This window comes from Lissotriton helveticus, chromosome 12 (genome assembly GCF_964261635.1).
Source record: "Lissotriton helveticus chromosome 12, aLisHel1.1, whole genome shotgun sequence".
Classification (NCBI taxonomy): Eukaryota; Metazoa; Chordata; class Amphibia; order Caudata; family Salamandridae; genus Lissotriton; species Lissotriton helveticus.
In genome coordinates, this window is record NC_136073.1 from 309,129,486 (window position 1) to 309,147,733 (window position 18,248).

General features: G+C 44.7%; 1 protein-coding gene across 1 annotated transcript in view; it reads right to left on the minus strand.

The window, feature by feature from the left end:
* Positions 1 to 18,248, minus strand: part of BCO1 (beta-carotene oxygenase 1) — a 236,689-nt gene that overhangs the window by 118,189 nt on the left and 100,252 nt on the right. Inside the window, exon 6 of the mRNA XM_078670768.1 lies at positions 12,412 to 12,632. Within this exon, the coding sequence (XP_078526894.1) occupies positions 12,412 to 12,632 (221 nt within the window). The remainder of the gene's footprint in view (positions 1 to 12,411; positions 12,633 to 18,248) is intronic.

An 18,248-nucleotide genomic window follows, 5' to 3' on the forward strand; every position in this document is an offset into this window, starting at 1 on the left:
CGCACTTTAGCACTGTGGTCCAGTGTAAAGTGTGTGCACTCTCCGAGTGTGTGTGGTGAGATGGGCCTGCCCTCCCATAGGAACACATGGGGGATATGTGTGTCCATGGTAATTCCTGGTATGAGGGGAGTACAGGGTCGAGTTTAGTATGTGCGAACTCATGAGAATAAATGCTGCGCAATAGTGTGCACAGATTTATTGTGGTTATTTTAGAAATGCGACTTTTAGAAGTTGCCATTTCAGTGTGCTGTGTGTCTGCCTACATGATGTGAATTGCATGTTCTGGCTTGTGAGTGACAGGTGCTGGATGATGTGGATGGCTCCAGGAGCCAGGATGAGTCTGCCCAGTGGTGAAAAGGGAGATCTGCTTGTAGATGGGAGGGAGGAGTTGCACCTGTGACCTGAATAGGGCTGTGCCTTCCCTCCACAATGCTGGCTCCACCTCCTGTGGTGCGTCTGATGTCCCTGGCCTGTCATGAGAAAAGAAGAGAGGAACTGAGCAAAACAAAGTGCTCCTAAGCTCCCCTGAACCAGTTGTATCTGGTTCTCCCATGCCCTCCACTTTTAGACAAAGGAAATGTGTGTATAAAAGAAGGGACTGTGACCCCATGTATATGTTCTGCTTTTGGATCCTGACCCTGCGGGGAGTGCTGCTGATGGGGCCCAGGAGGGGGCTGCCATGAGGGCTTGCCTCCCTGGGCCCTGCATTGCCCCTGGATACTTCAAGGGCTTTTCTTTGGGACCTTTTGCTTTTGCTTTGACCTTGGGAGGACTTTGTGCTTTGGCCTCTACCGCCCTGTGAGCGCTTTGCTTTTATTTCACTAAAAGTGCTTTCCCTGTCGCTGTTCTCCATGCAGCTGAGGAGGAGCACTACGATCACCCGGGTGGGAATCCCCGGCTTTGGGATTCCCCCGCATCGCAGCATTTTACTGTTTCCTAGCGGGTGCCTACCCCGCATTCTTTTCATGCCTCGCAGGTGCCCACCCTGCGTCTTTGCTTTTAATGTTAATTAATGCGCGGGTGCCCACCCAGCGTCTTTGCTTTTATTGAGAGAGCGGGTGCCCACCCTGCTCTCCTGTTATTATTTCCGCTTTGTTTATTTATTTGGAAGGGCGCGGGTGCCCACCCCGCAAGTGCCTTTACCAAAGACGGGAGCCTATCCCGTATTGCCCGCAGAATAGTAGTTGCCAGGCCGCTGCCGATTGAGACCCGGAAGTAGAGAGGTGGGCGGAGCCGGCGCCCAATGCACGTCCGGAGCCTCGCGGGCTCCCATTTGAAGTGCCGGTCCCAAGAGAGAGGGGAATGGGTAAAGCATGGCGCATAGATGAGGTGGGGCTCCCGTAAGTGATGGAGAACCCCGCATGTGCCAGCAGCGAAGAGCGGGAGAAGTGACGCCTGTCTCGGAGGCCCGAGAGGAGACCGAAGGAGTCCTGCTCTGAGCCCTGGTGAGTGAGCACCTCTCCGGTGTTTGGGACGATCGTGGTCAGTGTCAATTTCGATTTCCTGAGCGGCCCCTGCCTGATAGGGGGTCGCTCCAACGAAGGGGGGCACATTGTTGTTCATGGAGCCTGTGTGGCCCTAACTCAGGACAAAGTGGTTTTAAAGGTCCCGTGGGGGCCAGAGGGAACCGTGGTGCCTGGCCCTATACCCTGTTACAGCTGCCCCGTTTACTAGAGGGCAGCTACCACTCTAAGGAAACATGTTTATTCTTAGAGCCTAGGTGGCTCCAAAGCTTCGCATTATTTGTTTCAGGGCCATTGAGAGCCCAAGCCTCATTTTAACTTTCCCAGCTGCCCAGCAAGTAGTGGGCAGCTGAACCGTTTAGGTTTTTCTTTCCTTAGGGGACATGTCTGAGTTAGGAGTGAGGTGCACTCCTCTTCCCCTGACCTTCCTATCTGCGCAGCACTTAGTCCCAGCTGCAACTTTTAGGTTTGCGCAATTGCGCACCCCTGGCTCCTGCTGCATTGACAGCACACCCTGACTTTTGGACAGAGGGCATTTGAGCCCCTTAGAGATGGCCAGTTGGCCAGGGGGACTATTAGGTTAGTAGGGCGCCAGTCTCTAATGTGATTTATATAGGTGCTAGGAAATATAATTTATATAGTATGTTTTATGCACCCTGATTTATGCCTCTAGATGTGTTTTTATGATTATGAGGTTTTACCTACTGTGTTATGTTTTGGTTTATTACCTACGAGGGTTAGGTATGATTTATTCCCTACTGCGGTTTATGTTATTAAGTTTATTTCCTAATGCGAGTTATGTTTAGGAGATTATGGTCTACTAGGTTTAGGCTTATGAGGTTGACGCAGAATGTATTTCTCGCCTGATGTGACACTGTACATGATATGATTTATGTTACAGGATGATGCTGAGTATAGTGTGCCAGTAATTACTGGTTGTGTTCTAAGTTCATGATATGTCTTACTTTTACTATTTTTACCAAGTGATGATTCTGACAGTGGCCCACGTGGCTCTGTCATGTGTAAATAATCCCCTGTAAATATTGCCCAGTGCCAGTTGGCACAGTGTATATTGTGTGATTCCCATCTAATGTGTTTTATGATAATACAAAGGCTATTTTTATATATATAACCTTATGTTGAGTTCCTTTTGTGGTGTGCCTAGTATGTTGTTGCTGTGTGTGTTGCGAAAATGCTTTACACATCGCCACCGGGATATGCCTGACTGCTCGTGCCAAGCTACCAAGGAGGTGAGCAGAGGTTATCTTTGGCATGTAACTCCCTTTCCCTGACAAGAGTGGTGGTCTCTGCCTGGCTTTGGCGCTAGCCTTAGCCAACCAGAGATCCCATTTCTAACAAGCACTCAACAGTTTTTGTAGCAGCACGCCTGTCGGCAGTGGGGCAACGGCAGGCCCAAATGTTGGGGAAATGTAGGGTAATGCATACGGAACATATATATTAAGAACAATACTCTAAGAGCACGATTGTTGACATGAGTGAGAGTACCCATTATTTAAGTTAGTCTTACTCCCATGGAAATATATATTTTAACAATATTGTAAAAGGAAAATGCTACTTACCATTAAGCATCTGTTCTTGGCATGTAGAGGTGCAGATTCTCACACTTAGCATTAGATCGCCATCTGGTGTTGGGCTCAGATGCTTGCACATTGTTGTTGTTTTGGAAGAAGTCTTTGTAGTCACGAGATAGGTGACTCCTCCCTTGGACGATAGTGCGCATGGGCATCAACTCCATCCTTAGATTGTTTTTCGCCATGATGGGAAATGATGGAGTTAATAGAAAGAAAAAATATGTCCATGTATGTATATCTAATTAATATAGAACTGAACAGATACAGGTCCCCGGGAGGCGGGTGGGCGTGTTAGAATCTGCAGCTCTACATGCCAAGAACAGATGCATACTGGTAAGTAGCATTTTCTGTTCGATGCATATGAGCTGCGGATCTCACACTTAGCATAGACTATACAGCAGTATCTCCCCTATCGGTGGTCACCTGTATCGGTTGCAGTTTGAAAGAGAGTTTTAAGAACAGCTTGGCCCACGGAAGCTTGCTGCTTGGCTTGCACGTCAACACAATAGTGTTTAGTGAAGGTGTGTGTTGTAGACCATGTTTCTGCTTTAAAGATGGCTTCTAGGGGAATGTTCTCTAAGAAAGCCATAGAGGCTCCTAGTTTGTGTGTGGAGTACGCTCTAGGAGGAATTGTTAATGTCCGTTTCACTTTTTGGTAGCATATTTGGATACATTTAACAATCCACCTTGCAATCCCAGCTTTAGAGATGGGATTCCCCTTATGTGGTGGGGAGAAAGCTACAAACAATTGTTTTGTTTTGCGAAAGGATTTGGTTCTGTCAATGTAATAAAGTAGGGCTATTTTAACAACTAGGGTGTGTAGAGCTCTCTCTGCTACGGAGTCTGGGTTTGGGAAAAACACTGGTAACTCTACTGATTGTTTAAAATGAAATGGAGAGATGACTTTAGGAAGGAATTTGGGGTTTGGCCTGAGAACCACCTTGTTAAGATGTAATTGTAAGAATGGTTCCTGTATGGTTAAAGCCTGGATCTCACTTACTCTTCTAAGAGAGGTAATGGCAACAAGGAAAGCTACTTTCATTGTGAGGAACTGTAGTTCGCATTTGCTTAAAGGTTCAAATGGGGGTCCCATGAGCCTGGTAAGAACAATATTTAGGTTCCACACAGGAGAGGGTGGTAACCTAGGAGGAAATATTCTTTTTAGGCCCTCCATAAAGGCTTTAATTGCAGGGACTCTCAATAGTGATAAGTGTTGTCTGTTTTGTACGTAAGCAGCAAGTGCTGCTAGATGTAAACTTATGGATGAATACGCTAGATGACATCTTTGCAAGTGCAGTAGGTAGCAAATGATATTCTGGATGGAGGCATCCAGTGGATCAATATGGTTATTGGTGCAGTAAATTGCAAATCTTTTCCATTTTGCAGCATAGCAAGCTCTAGTAGTAGGTCGTCTGCCTTCTTTAATGATGTTCATACAGTCCGGTGGTAGGTTAAGGTAACCGAATTCTAGGACTTCAGGAGCCAGATCGCCAGATTCAGCTGACCTGGATGTCTGATCTCTCCATGGTTCTGCGTTAGCAGGGATAGGGACAGGCGCAGTTTTCGGTGTGGAACTAGTGAGAGTTCCAGCAATGTTGTGAACCCTGGTTGGCGGGCCCATGTGGGAGCTACTAAGATTAGTTTGAGAGACTGTTGTCGGAGCTTGCGTACCACTAGTGGAATCAGTGGGAGTGGCAGAAAAGCGTACGCAAATCTGCCTGACCAGTTCATCCATATTGCATTGCCCTTGGACAACGGATGTGGAAACCTGGTGGCGAAAGTTGGGCATTTTGCGTTGTCGTGTGTGGCGAACAGATCTATGTCTGGTTGGCCCCACGTGTGGAAAAATGGTAGAACGACTTAGCGATGTATTTCCCATCTGTGAATCTGTTGTGTCTGTCGACTTAACAAATCTGCAATCTGATTGTGAACTCCTGGAAGGTGTTCGACAAGTAGACATATATTTTGTGGGATAGTCCATCTACAAATGTTCTGTGCAAGCTGGGACAGTTGCAGAGAATGTGTGCCTCCTTGTTTTTGTTTGTAGTACATGGCTGTCATGTTGTTCGTCCAGATCAAGACAGCTTTGTTTTGTAGATGTACTTGGAATGATTTTTGTGCTAGGAATATTGCTAGTAGCATCCTGTGAGTGATGCATCTGTTGTAAGTACTATCTGTGGAATAGGTTTGAGGAACGGCCGCCCTTTGGACAAGTTTTTTGTGTTCCACCACTGCAGAGAGCAATGTGTGCGGCTGCATACCAACACCAGATCAGTAAGTTGTCCTTGAGCCTGATTCCACTGATGTGCTAGACATTCCTGTAATTAACGCATTTGAAGTCTTGCGTGAGGTACAATGAAAATGCAAGATGCCATCATGCCTATTAGCTGCATGAACACTCTGGCTGGGAGAGAGTGTTGGGCTTGAAATTGTGTGACAAGGACTTGCATGCTGGCTATCCTGGTTGGACTAGGATATGCCAGAGCTGTGAAGGTGTTTATTGTAGCCCCCAGATATTGGTGTATATGAGAGGGCTGGAGATGTGACTTGGTGTAGTTGACCATGAACACCAAGTTGTGTAATGTTTGAATGGTTTGGTGAGTGTGTCGAACACACTGGTTGAATGACTTGGCTTTTATTAGCCAGTCGTCTAGATAAGGGAAGACATGGATCTGTTGTCTTCTGAGATGTGCTGCTACTACTGCAAGGCACTTTGGGAACACTCTGGGTGCAGTGGTGACTCCGAATGGAAGGACTTTGAACTGATAGTGTTGTCCGTCCACTACAAACCTTAGATACTTCCTGTGGGAGGGATGTATGGGAATGTGGAAGTAGGCGTCCTTGAGATCTAGTGTGGCAAGGAAGTTGCCTTGTTGCAGCAGCGGGAGCACTTGTTGGAGAGTGATCATATGAAAATGATCTGAGTGTATTGAGGGGCCTGAGGTCGAGTATTGGTCTTAGAGTCCCGTCTTTTTTGGGTATTAGGAAGTACAGCGAGTATACCCCTGTTCCTTGATGTTGTACGGGAACAGGCTCTAATGCGTGCTTTTGAGGAGCGTGAGGTGATCTGTGGACATTGGATATTGCTTGGGTGGTATGTGTGTGGGGGGGGGGTAGCTGTAATTTCTAGGCAGTAACCATACTGGATAATTTGTGTCACCTACTTGTTTGTTGTGATGGAATTCCAGATCGGTAGGAACTGTGATAATCTCCCTCCAACTGGAGTGGGATGGCCTGGGGGAAGCGGAGGGAAGTCACTGTTTTGTGGCGGGGAAGGTACGAGTGTTGTTATTACCTCGACCTCTTCCTTTATTGTGATTTCCTCTGTATCCGCCTCTAAAGTATCCTCTATTGGGGGATGTTTGTGTAGTGGCTTTAAACGAAGATGAGGTGTCTGCTCCCATGTTTTTGGATGCCCCTCTATAGAAGGAGCGACGAAAGGAGCCACGTGTTTGTGGAGACTGTAAAGCTCCCATGGACTTAGCAGTCTCAGTGTCTTTTTTAATTTATTCAAGTTCAGTGTCCACAGCCGGGCCAAAAAGTTGTTGTTGGTTGAACGGCTGGTTGAGGATGGTAGTCTGGACTTCCTACTTAAAGCCTGAGATGCGCAGCCAGGCATGTCGCCTAAGGAGCACACTGGTATTGATGGATCTAGAGGCAGTGTCTGCAGCGTCAAGTGCGCATTTTATTGACGCATTTGAAATTAGCTTGCCCTCTTGGATAAGATCATTTGCTTGGGTTTTTTCTTGATCAGGCAAATGTTGTAGTAGGGTTTCTAACTGGTCGTAGTAAGCCCTATCATATCTTGCGAACAGTGCCTGCGTGTTGGCTATGCGCCAGTGATTGTCTGCTTGCACAGCTACTCTTTTGCCAGAAGCGTCTAGCAATTTGGATTCTTTATCAGGGAGTCCACGGAGGTTTGTGAGTTGGCGCGCTTTCAAGCGTTGGAAACTACTAGAGAATCCAAAGGCAGCTGTCCCTTAATGTAAGCAGGATCTTCAGGGGCAGGTCTATACTTTTTTATATTCTAGGGTTAAGAATCCTGATATGTACTGGATCTTTAAACACTTCTGGGGCATGTTTAATGACTCCTTTGATCATTGGCAATATTTGCACTGTCTTTTCGGACTGTTTAAATGTATCTAAAAGGAAGTCCTCTTCTGCTGCATCTGAGTGCATTGTGACGCCATGATAGATGGCAGTCCTATTAATTAACTGTCCAAAACCAATATTATCATCTGGGGGAGATGGTTTTGAGGGGTATGTGTGTGGGCTTGGGACGTCTGGTATATCTGTTGGGACAGGGTATTCTCAATCATCTGGGTCAGTTGGATACGTGAAAGTTTGATACGTGAAAGGGTCATTTGGGTCACCACACACCCCTAGGTCTTCATCATCATCATCTGGGGGTGTATGAGGTGGAGAAGTTTCAGGCTGAGGTGGTGTAAGAGATTTATGGAGAGGCAGTGGGTTAGAAGAAAGTATAGGAGAAGAAGGAGGCATACGTGATGTGGCAGAGTCCTTCTTCATAGGCACTGGAGGACAGGTGCTGTGTCTAACTTTTTCTTCTTACATGGCACAGCCATGACATGTTCTGTTTCTGGATTAATATAAATATTTTTCTGTTTAGGATTGACAGGATTCGGATGAAAAAGTTCCTTTTCCTCTGGAACTGCTTTTGCCACCGATTTTTTCAGTTCCGAGCGGGGCTGGTGTTGACTTTTATTGTCTTTGGCCTTAGGAGGCGTGGTAGAGTCCTTAGGCTTGGCTTTTAGTTCCGAGGCTCTTGTTTTCGAGGCCGAAGCCGGATCTTTAGGCTTGGAAACGTTCGAAGCCGGGTTATCCACGGGCCTTGAGGTTTTTGGGGCCGATTTGTGTTTGGAGGTGGAAGGCGTCGGAACCAATTTCAGAGCCGAGAGTTCTTTTGGTTTCGGTGCCGAAGGTGCCGGTGGGATTGGTACATGCGGTTTGCTCGGTCCCGAGCTACCGGAAGGCTTTTCTTTTTTCTTCGGAGCCGGGCCTGGAGGCGGGGCTTCTGAAGTGTGTTTTCGGTCGCGACTGGGGCCTGCAGGCATAATCTTGACCATTGCCTTCGGTTTTGATAGGGTTGGGGTAGGGGCAGTAGTACTCACTCGTTGACCAGGAGTGATGGGGTCGGCTGAGTTTTCTGCCTCTGATACGATTTGGAGATCTTCGGATTCTTCTTCTGGAACATCTGGGCCTTCGTCGAAGATGTCCTCTGGTTCCGAAGCTGATCTCTGCGCCATGATGTGCCGTCGAGCCCTTCAATCTCGAATGGTCTTCTTTGATCGAAAGGATGCGCAAACTGGACAGCTGGACTTGTCGTGTTCAGGTGATAGGCACAGGTTGCAGACCTTATGATGGTCATTGTGCTGGAATTTTGCTCCACACTAGGGGCATTTTTTAATGGCGTCCTTTCCATGAGCCATAGGCCTCATGGCTTGGATAGGCCCAACGGCCCGCGTCGACTACCGGAATCGCGCCGATGAAAGTTGCGTCAAAGATGAAGATGTTCGAAGTCAATCCGAAGTGTTTGTGGAAGTTTTTCACATTGAAGTAGTTTGAAATAGAGATTACGAACCGGAGCGCAAAAGTTGCATCCAAACCCAATGGTGGAAAAAAACAATCCAAGGATGGTGTCAATGCCCATGCGCACTATCGTCCAAGGGAGGAGTCACCTATCTCGTGACTACAAAGACTTCTTCCAAAACAAAAACAACGTGCAAACATCTGAGCCCAACACCAGATGGCGATCTAATGCTAAGTGTGAGGTCTGCAATGGTGCAGAGTGTTTTCTTGCACAGATACTTTTCCTAATTAAACATGTAGAAGAAGGGGTGTGGGAAAAGGTGGAGTTTATCATAAACCTATTCTGTATTCCATGTTTCATGATGTCTCAGAATTGGTTGAAAACACAAAACACTGGTAGCAGTTACAGGGAACATAGTTTCGATAGAGATTGTATATACATGACGTGTCATCAGGGATCATCCACCTTTATGAGGCAGAAGCATGTTTCTTTACATGCTGCACTGGTGCCATTTAGCTTTAATCACTGGTTATATGTAGGGACAATAGTCATTGCCACATCCAAATATTCCATTCGTACAGTCATTGCTTAAGTCATAAAAGGTACCAACAGCCATTGGCGCCTGTAGGAGGTGATTCTAATCACCTGTAATTGTACATCATCCCACTGACATGTTAGAAATTCTCACATTGATCTATGAAGCTCAACAATGCCAGAGGTATGGTTCCGGGAAGCAACAGAGCCAGCGTCCTTTAATATGAGTTCCAGGCCGACTCATATTGTCAGTTTGGCCATTGGAAGTCAACATAGGCTCAATGAGGGACATACTTTTTGAGGAAGTAAGATTTCCTTTATATTTCTGAACATGTGTTATCTGCTGTAAAAATGGAAAATGTTCCTGGCAAAGCATTAGGCAAAGCATTAGGAGTGAAGTGGGGATACTGCTTGGTGAAATTTAATGACAGATATAATAACCTCAAAATGGACCTACTGCTTTGGGACCGGTAGGAATTCATCTACCAATCTCTTTTTCTCTTCATCAATTCTGAGCCCGCACTGAATGAAGTTGCACCTAGCTGTACTGAACGTAAGTTTTTACATACAAGGCCACTCTTTTATGCATCATTTCCACTTTATCTGTAAAATCAGTCCAATGGCAGATTGTGCCCTATCGGCAAATAGGCATAGAATATTTGATGTTATACCTACCACTCATAAATGCTTTGTAAAGAATCAAAATGAAAATCAATCTGTTGCAGTACCTTATTGATTAGCAGAATTAAAAAAAATCACATCCATTTATTAGATGTCTCATCAATTTGTGGATAAAAGTCCTACATGTCGGGGCTTGTATTACATCCATGATATAGAGACAGACCAAATCAATAAATATGCACAAGGTATAGTACCTTTTTTGATGTTTATAATTCCAACAGTACTTTCTCAAATTGTTAGGCAACAGTCAGAGAATAAAAGTCAGATAGAGAAAATGAAGCGTACAACCAAACTGTTCGCAGCGGGTCTGCAACTAGAGAGTAAATATCACATAGATCTTAGCCCAAGATTTCAAAGTTTACACTCATGAAATTCTTCACCTGCCACTTGTGGACAGACAGTGCTTAATTTGAGCTAGTGGCTGACAGTGTGGCACAGGCACTCATTTTTGGGGACTGGAACTTATTTTTCCGCTTCAGACATTCACCAAGAGCTACAGAGGGAAAAACACATAGGCGGAAAGACGAAGAAACTGAAAGACGGAAAAACTGTTACAAAGGAGAAAACAGGAACCAGCAAGAGAGAGATAATAGGGAAGTCAAGGTCTGGTAGAGGATTAAAAAGGCATAAGGTGGATTTAAGACTGCGCAGCCTTGGTAGTCGGCACACCAACATTTCATTACTCCAGCTGCAGGCTTCAGAGCAGAGTTATGGGCACCAGCCCTCTTTCTTTTACAAATTAAGCACTTTGTGTAATTGTGGCACTGAGTGAAGACCGTTGAAGTGAAAAGCATAGAAGTGCCCTCAGGTCTGGATCATATATGCCCTATGAAGCAAGAAAATCATCAAGGGATTGTGTATCACCTGCATGGCTTCTAGTACATGGGCTCCACGATTGCATGTCACACTTCATTGATCTGTCTGTGCACCTTTAATGTTGTCAACAGGAAGTGCATGCAACTTCGCAAGATTCTTCAAAGGGCACTAAATCCAGCTGACAGAAGTCCTAGATGCAAAACTACAATGAAGTAGCTTGCATGTGTTTCAATACAAGAAAACAATGTCAAAGCTTTTGCTATCCTGTCTGATTGACATGTATGACGCAACATGGTTTCTATCATTAGAATAATACAAAGATAAAGGGGGCACTTCTCCATTGATAGCTTGCTCTACTTCAGGTTCCATCCTACATTGCAGACAGTCAGTAAGTACTTTCATGTGCAATCTTTAGAGCACAAATTGTTATTTTATGTCATGCGATCCCCTGACATGTTACAAGGTGTTACGGATTTATGCTGTAGCCATGGTCTGCCATGTTCTGCAGGACCCATGTTTTGTTTGGGGTCAGAAGGCGATGGGAAAAGACCTCGGTGTGAAGCTTCACCAATATACAATGGGAAAATTCCCAATGTCAGATTGCCCACATGTAGCCTAAATCAGACACATTTAATTGCATTACAAATGTTCCATTATGTATATTGCACACCAGTAAGGATACCCAGGTTTGACCCATTTCTCAGAAAGGAAAGCCCTAGGATTAGGCACTGCAGACTTTATGAATCTGGGGTGGTACAGTGCAGGTGTTGGAGACTACTGGGCACTGGTCTTTGATACACTGACTAAAATACTAGATACTGCTTCTGCTCCAGACCATCTGACAGCACAAGTTGGCCATCTGTAGAGTTGTCCTAAACTTGTTAGGAAACTTGCCCCATTGGCTTTGCAGCTGGCCAAACACTGGGCAGTTCTGACATGAATGCTAAGCCGTCCAACCCATATGAGTGATTGGTTGCTAGACCTTGCCATTTGTAAGGAGAATGCTGAACATGATAAGACTCTAGAGCGCATAGAAGCTGTCTTTAGGACATCTGATATCTAAAGTCCTTGGTGAAACTGCTTTAGTGCCCCCGGACTTGCGCACCCTTAATTCCCACACACTGGGTTATTTCAGTTGTGGTAGTTCTATGGTGTAGAGACTTTAGGGAGAATATTTTTATATTTTAGCCCTGTTCACTTAGATGGTTAGCATTTTTATCTACCCAATAGTGCCATGTAAGGTTGCCCAAATACTGAAATGTATTGGGAGAAAAGACCTTCAAAAAGACAAACCACTCGGAATGCAAAGGTTTAAATCCCAATTCAGCCTGTTACGCATCATTATCAAGGTGAAAACTTGGAATTGGCTGCATTAATCAAACCCAGTAACTATCCCACCCTGGGGTAATGGTATTTTTCAGTTCTGGGAAACAACCCACTCATGTTCACACAATTTGAATTCATGGCCTTAAAGTGATGGTCTACATCTAGTATCAATAAGTAACATCCAAAATGTACTATTTCCAGAAAGTAGATGGAGTGAGCAAGTCAAGTTAGCACAATCTGTCTTTCAGATGCCAGAACTGGAAAATACTTGAAAATACTAGTCCATATCTACTTACCATTAGCTACTAAACTGATTTTGAAAATATTGTTCAATATATATATTTTCTACGGTATATAGGCAAATGTGGATTCTATTCATGACCTAGCACTGCATAGTAAATAAAGGCTTACATGTACTTTTGCTGCTTCAGCAGATCAGTTTAGTTACCTTCTCCTCACTGTGGAAACTAAGGCAGGAAGCCCAGTTAACCCCTCTGAAATACGCCGTGGCCAGTTTCAGAATGTCAAGTTTGAAAGGCTGCTCCAAAAAGATGATGTAGTTTTCGGTCATTCCAAAGCTGTGGTAGTAGCTGGGGCTTAGAAGCCCTTGCGAAGGAATAGAGCACATCACTTCAGCGTACTTCACACAGGATTTCTTCTTTTCTTTCTCTGGGAGAATAAAGTATGGCTTCAAAATCAAATGTCTAACTCATATTGAACACGATGGTTACTGCGAGTGCACCAAACAGTTTTACTATTGAAGGACGTACTGAGGCTTTACCATCTAAACAGTAGAAAGCATTAAGTTCCCATAAACTTCTACATAAACGAAAGCCCTCTTGTTGCCATGCAACGAGTGGTTTCACTCTAGAATCAAGGTGAATGCACCAGCTGTTGATCTGTAAGGTACCAATACATTGTCAAAAGTATGTTGACGGTGACCATTTTATCTTAGAATTATACCCACTGAGAACAGTGCATTTAGCCGTCTGTCTTTTTCAGGGAGCTGTATCAATTAAAAAAAAGATCAACATCATATTTGATTACTGTTAATTTTGGACCAGCATTGGTCAAGACTATCATAGATTTATGAATTGATTACAAAAATGAAGAGGGACCCTAGAAAGCAACATCTGAGTTTGACTGGCATTGCTAAATCTTCATGTCAATGGAGCAAATGTCATTGTACAATCATGACACTTGTCCATAGCTTTGCTTGTTGTGATGACCCACATTTGTCTGCCAGTGGATCCCAGAGAAGTGAAAGAGCAAGCACGGGCTGACTTCTACCTACCCTTTACAGAAAGTAGTCTACTTTTCATTTACTGAAACAAACATTTACATACCTGTCATCTTTTCATGACCAAAATAAGGGTGATACTTGCTCGATAAAAAAAAAACCTTAGTGGGTCATGAGGTAATGAGGAGAACCTATGGTGGAAATTTTGGAACAAGGGTATATTATAAAGCGAGTTTCCACATTACAGTGTCATAGCATTGAGTTCTTTGTTTTTCTTTAACAATAAATCGTTTTTCCCTGTCCCAGCTAATTTATTTAATGAAAGCAGAACAAGACAACTACTGTGAGAATACACTGGCTTCTAAAACCCATGCCTAGATCCTTTGTATCCGTGTGGCACAGAGCTTTGGGGTAACTTAAAAATCTCATTACAGAGGCAGACTCCCCTCCAGAGCTTTTTTGAATTTGTGGGCAATTGCTGGAACGTAAAGCCCACTGGCCCAGTAACACAGGATGAAACTAATATTATATAACGTTGACCGTATGGAAATGGAGGTGTCTCCTATGAAGAAAGCGATTGGTACACGGAAAATCAAACTTGTAAAGTAGAATGGGCTAGTAAATTTGATAAGAACATTTCTGGGAGGATTGGAAATCTCCCTCAGGAAATGACTTTAAAATGTCATGGACAATGGTGCATTTTTCAGTTCCTTTCCGTAAAACCGGGGAGCTTCAGTCATTGCTCAAACTAGGAATATCCGTTGTATAGTATTTAAATATCTTGGTGACACTATATGCCCTATTAGGACACAAGAAAGGCCCGAAAATATGAACGTTTCATTTCAATCACATTGTATGATTGGAGAAACACCTTTGAATTTGAGTAGGAGAAGTTAAGGCATGACACATTTGTACATACATGTGCATTTGAAAAGGATCCTATGCATATGAAGAAGGCCTGGTGGGATCGTTGGCTATAGAGCTTACAAATATTCCCTATTTAAACAACATTTTCCAAGGGGTAGGTCACTCTAAAGTAGGTACTACTCAGGGTGCAGCCAAAGGGTCCTGGGGCAACCTGACTGCTCTACTTTATCCTGGTTAATGTCCACCCTCCCTTTTGGATAATATTGTTATTGCAAACCAGACCCTTAAACTTTGAGGTGAAATTCATAAAATGATGTGATTTCCTTTGGATTATTATCCTTGGAAGGATACAAGAACACAGGAGCAAATGTACAAGCCCCTAGCGCACCTACAGCGTCACATTTTTTGAACCTTCATATTTACAAAGTGGCGTTAAGCCACTTTTTGAGGCTTAATGCCAGTTTGCAAATATGCTACCCTTTCATGCAGGTATCTTCATGAGAGAGGTGTGCAATGGGTGTTGCTGAGGGCGTTCCACCACAACACCCATTGCTTTTTGACGCTGCCCCAGATTTACCGGGAGGTGTAAATCTGTGGAAGTGCCAAAAACTAACGCCATGTAAGAGCAGGCGTTAGAATGGCGCACAAGGAGAAATACTTTTATTTCTCCTTGTTTTTTACTTTTTCTATGTGTGTTGCATTTTGCAGTACAAATAGAAAGAACAAAAATCCATTAATGATTGTTTATGCCCCTTCCTGCACATAAACAATCCTTAAATAATGACAAATCGGTACTTCTATGTGTACGGCAGAATGTGTAATTTTCATAATTTTAACTTACAATTTAACTTTACCATTAAACAGGATTTTACATTATATACAATTTGAGTGTAAACTATATATTTCTACTAGCTCCCACCCAAAGTTAGCACTTATTAAATGTAATAACCCAGTGTAAGTCAATGGGAGAGATAAGTATCACAACAGTGAATAAGGACTTTATTATTATTATTTTTTGTATTAGCATTTTTCAAAACTTACAATGTCCATAACAATTGGACAACATACAGATCGCAATACTACAACATCCATCATCCAGTATATTGCAATTATACAATGTCACCTTTAAATATCATATGTCATATTACAAACACCTTACAGAAGCTCTCCCTAGCGAGGGGAACTGGGGCTGCGAGCTGCGGAGGAGCCAGGAGAATTTACGATCTTTGCGCATTGTTTTTAGCCTTTATAAAATTTATATTTGGAGCGCTTTTAATGTTTTTATTATTCCGCCGCATTTTCACTATGGGGGCTATTGCAATAAGGGGAATTGTGTAGACAGGCACACTGACACTCTACACACCTTCATTTCTTTTCTCTCAGCCTAACCGCTTTGTATTGACATCACTCGGCGGTGGGCGCCATCTTGAGTGAGGAAGGCGAGGTCAGCGCTCAAGTCGGGCCGGCCTCCCGCCCTCCCACTGTATTTAGACGTGCCCTCCCCAGCGCTCCCTGCCTTACAGAAGCTCTCCCTAGCGAGGGGAACTGGGGCTGCGAGCTGCGGAGGAGCCAGGAGAATTTACGATCTTTGCGCATTGTTTTTAGCCTTTATAAAATTTATATTTGGAGCGCTTTTAATGTTTTTATTATTCCGCCGCATTTTCACTATGGGGGCTATTGCAATAAGGGGAATTGTGTAGACAGGCACACTGACACTCTACACACCTTCATTTCTTTTCTCTCAGCCTAACCGCTTTGTATTGACATCACTCGGCGGTGGGCGCCATCTTGAGTGTGGAAGGCGAGGTCAGCGCTCAAGTCGGGCCGGCCTCCCGCCCTCCCACTGTATTTAGACGTGCCCTCCCCAGCGCTCCCTGCCTTACAGAAGCTCTCCCTAGCGAGGGGAACTGGGGCTGCGAGCTGCGGAGGAGCCAGGAGAATTTACGATCTTTGCGCATTGTTTTTAGCCTTTATAAAATTTATATTTGGAGCGCTTTTAATGTTTTTATTATTCCGCCGCATTTTCACTATGGGGGCTATTGCAATAAGGGGAATTGTGTAGACAGGCACACTGACACTCTACACACCTTCATTTCTTTTCTCTCAGCCTAACCGCTTTGTATTGACATCACTCGGCGGTGGGTGCCATCTTGAGTGAGGAAGGCGAGGTCAGCGCTCAAGTCGGGCCGGCCTCCCACCCTCCTCCCTCCTATATCATGTGTCAACCCCCCAGACGGCGCAGCGGGCTGGCGCAGCGGGCGCGCCGAAGCCGCACCAAAGCCAAGCCCGTCTGCGCCCGTCCGCGGCCGGACGGGGCGCGGGGCCACAAACCCTGGTTCCTCGACTACAACTGCTATCAGGTATGCCAGACAGGATCTGCTTGCTCTCCAACCTAACACGCTAGCAGGCTGCAAACACTCTATGCATGCCCTGTCGATACAAAAGTGCCCCTTGTCTACTTTTGCTCCCATCAAACATGTCCCAGCCACCAACACGGGTCACACCATCAAAGCAGCCATGCTTAACTGCAGATCCTTACGTAAGCACCGAACAGAAATATTTCATTTACTTGAGGACCAGAACCTTATTATTTTATTCCTGACGGAAACTTGGCTGGATGACCACTCAGACCCGGATGTCATCCAGGCTCTTCCCCCCGGATACGCCCTCTCCAGACTAGATAGGAAAGAAGGCAGAGGTGGTGGCATTGCCATCGCAACGAAAGACCCTCTAATTTGCACCATGTCTCCTATCAGGGTTGACCACAGTGAAGCTGGCTATTTCACAATTAACACCGGTCCCAATCACTCTATATCGGGCATCCTGATATATCGACCCCCAGGCAGGCTATTTGACTTCACTGCCACCCTTATGGAAGCCATTACCCACCTAGCAATAAGGAAGTCTCGCTTATTAGTGCTAGGAGATCTCAATGCACATTTTGAAGACCCCTCAGACACCGATGCGACTGATATTCTAGCTGAGCTAACCTCGGTTCAGCTGGAATTAAAAAATAAGGAACCGTCACATCAATTAGGACACCTATTAGATCCGGTTTTTGGCAACTGGAAGGGAGTTCATACCGCAGCTCCTCAACCTATACCTTGGTCAGATCATCACATCATCCCCATAACAATTCAACTCGACAGAACCGAACACTATAGTCAACAATCTCTACGGTATAAACGCAGGAAATGGAAGAATTTTTCAATAGAAGCCTTCACTAAAATTGTCCAGGACGAAGGCCCTCCTAAAGGGGATGATTGCGAGACAGCTAATAAGCACATACATAATTTTGTCACCAAGGCCCTTGACATCACTGCCCCAATGCGCTCTACCACCAACGCCAGGAGAACTAAAAAATCTGCTCCCTGGTTCAGTCAAGAACTTCAAACCTTGAAGACGGCCTGTAAAAAGCTTGAAAGAGCATGGCGCCAAAAATTTTGCCCAGATATCAAAGCCCAGTACAAAATAGCACAAAGAGAATACAACAAAACTATACGCCTGTCTAAGGCAGCTCACTACCACACCCGCATTATGGAAGCAGAAAACTCCTCTAAGGAACTGTACCTAATATACAAAGAAATATCCATAGTGAACGCAAATCTCCCCTCACAAAATGATTCTGTGGAAACCTGTAACACAATTGCCCAATACTTCTCAGGAAAGATCGCAAACATCTATGCCTGCTTTTCCTCTAATATAAAATCAGCAACTGAATTTACTGAAAATCCCAATCTCATAGGCTCGCCGGAGTGCCTAGGCTCATTTGTCGTACCTCCCCTTGAAGACCTCGAGACCCTGCGCCCCCTAAAATTCTAGCTGAAGCCTTCCCCGCACTAGAACCTCATTTTAGTCACATACTTCAAGTCTCCTTCTCCACGGCTTGCTTGCCTGTGGAATGGAAACAGGCTGTAGTACTACCGATTAAAAAAAAGCCGAACATGAACCAAGACATATTGGAAAATCTTCGTCCAATATCTTTGCTACCTTACCTTGCTAAGCTAGCTGAGAAAATTGCTAATGCCCAACTCATAGGCCATCTAGAATCCAACAATGCTTTTCATAGATCTCAATCGGGTTTCAGATCAAACTTCTTCACAGAGACAGCTCTCCTGAGGGCTACTGAAACCCTCCGGGAAGGTGCGGATGAGGGAAAGACCATGGCCCTCATCATG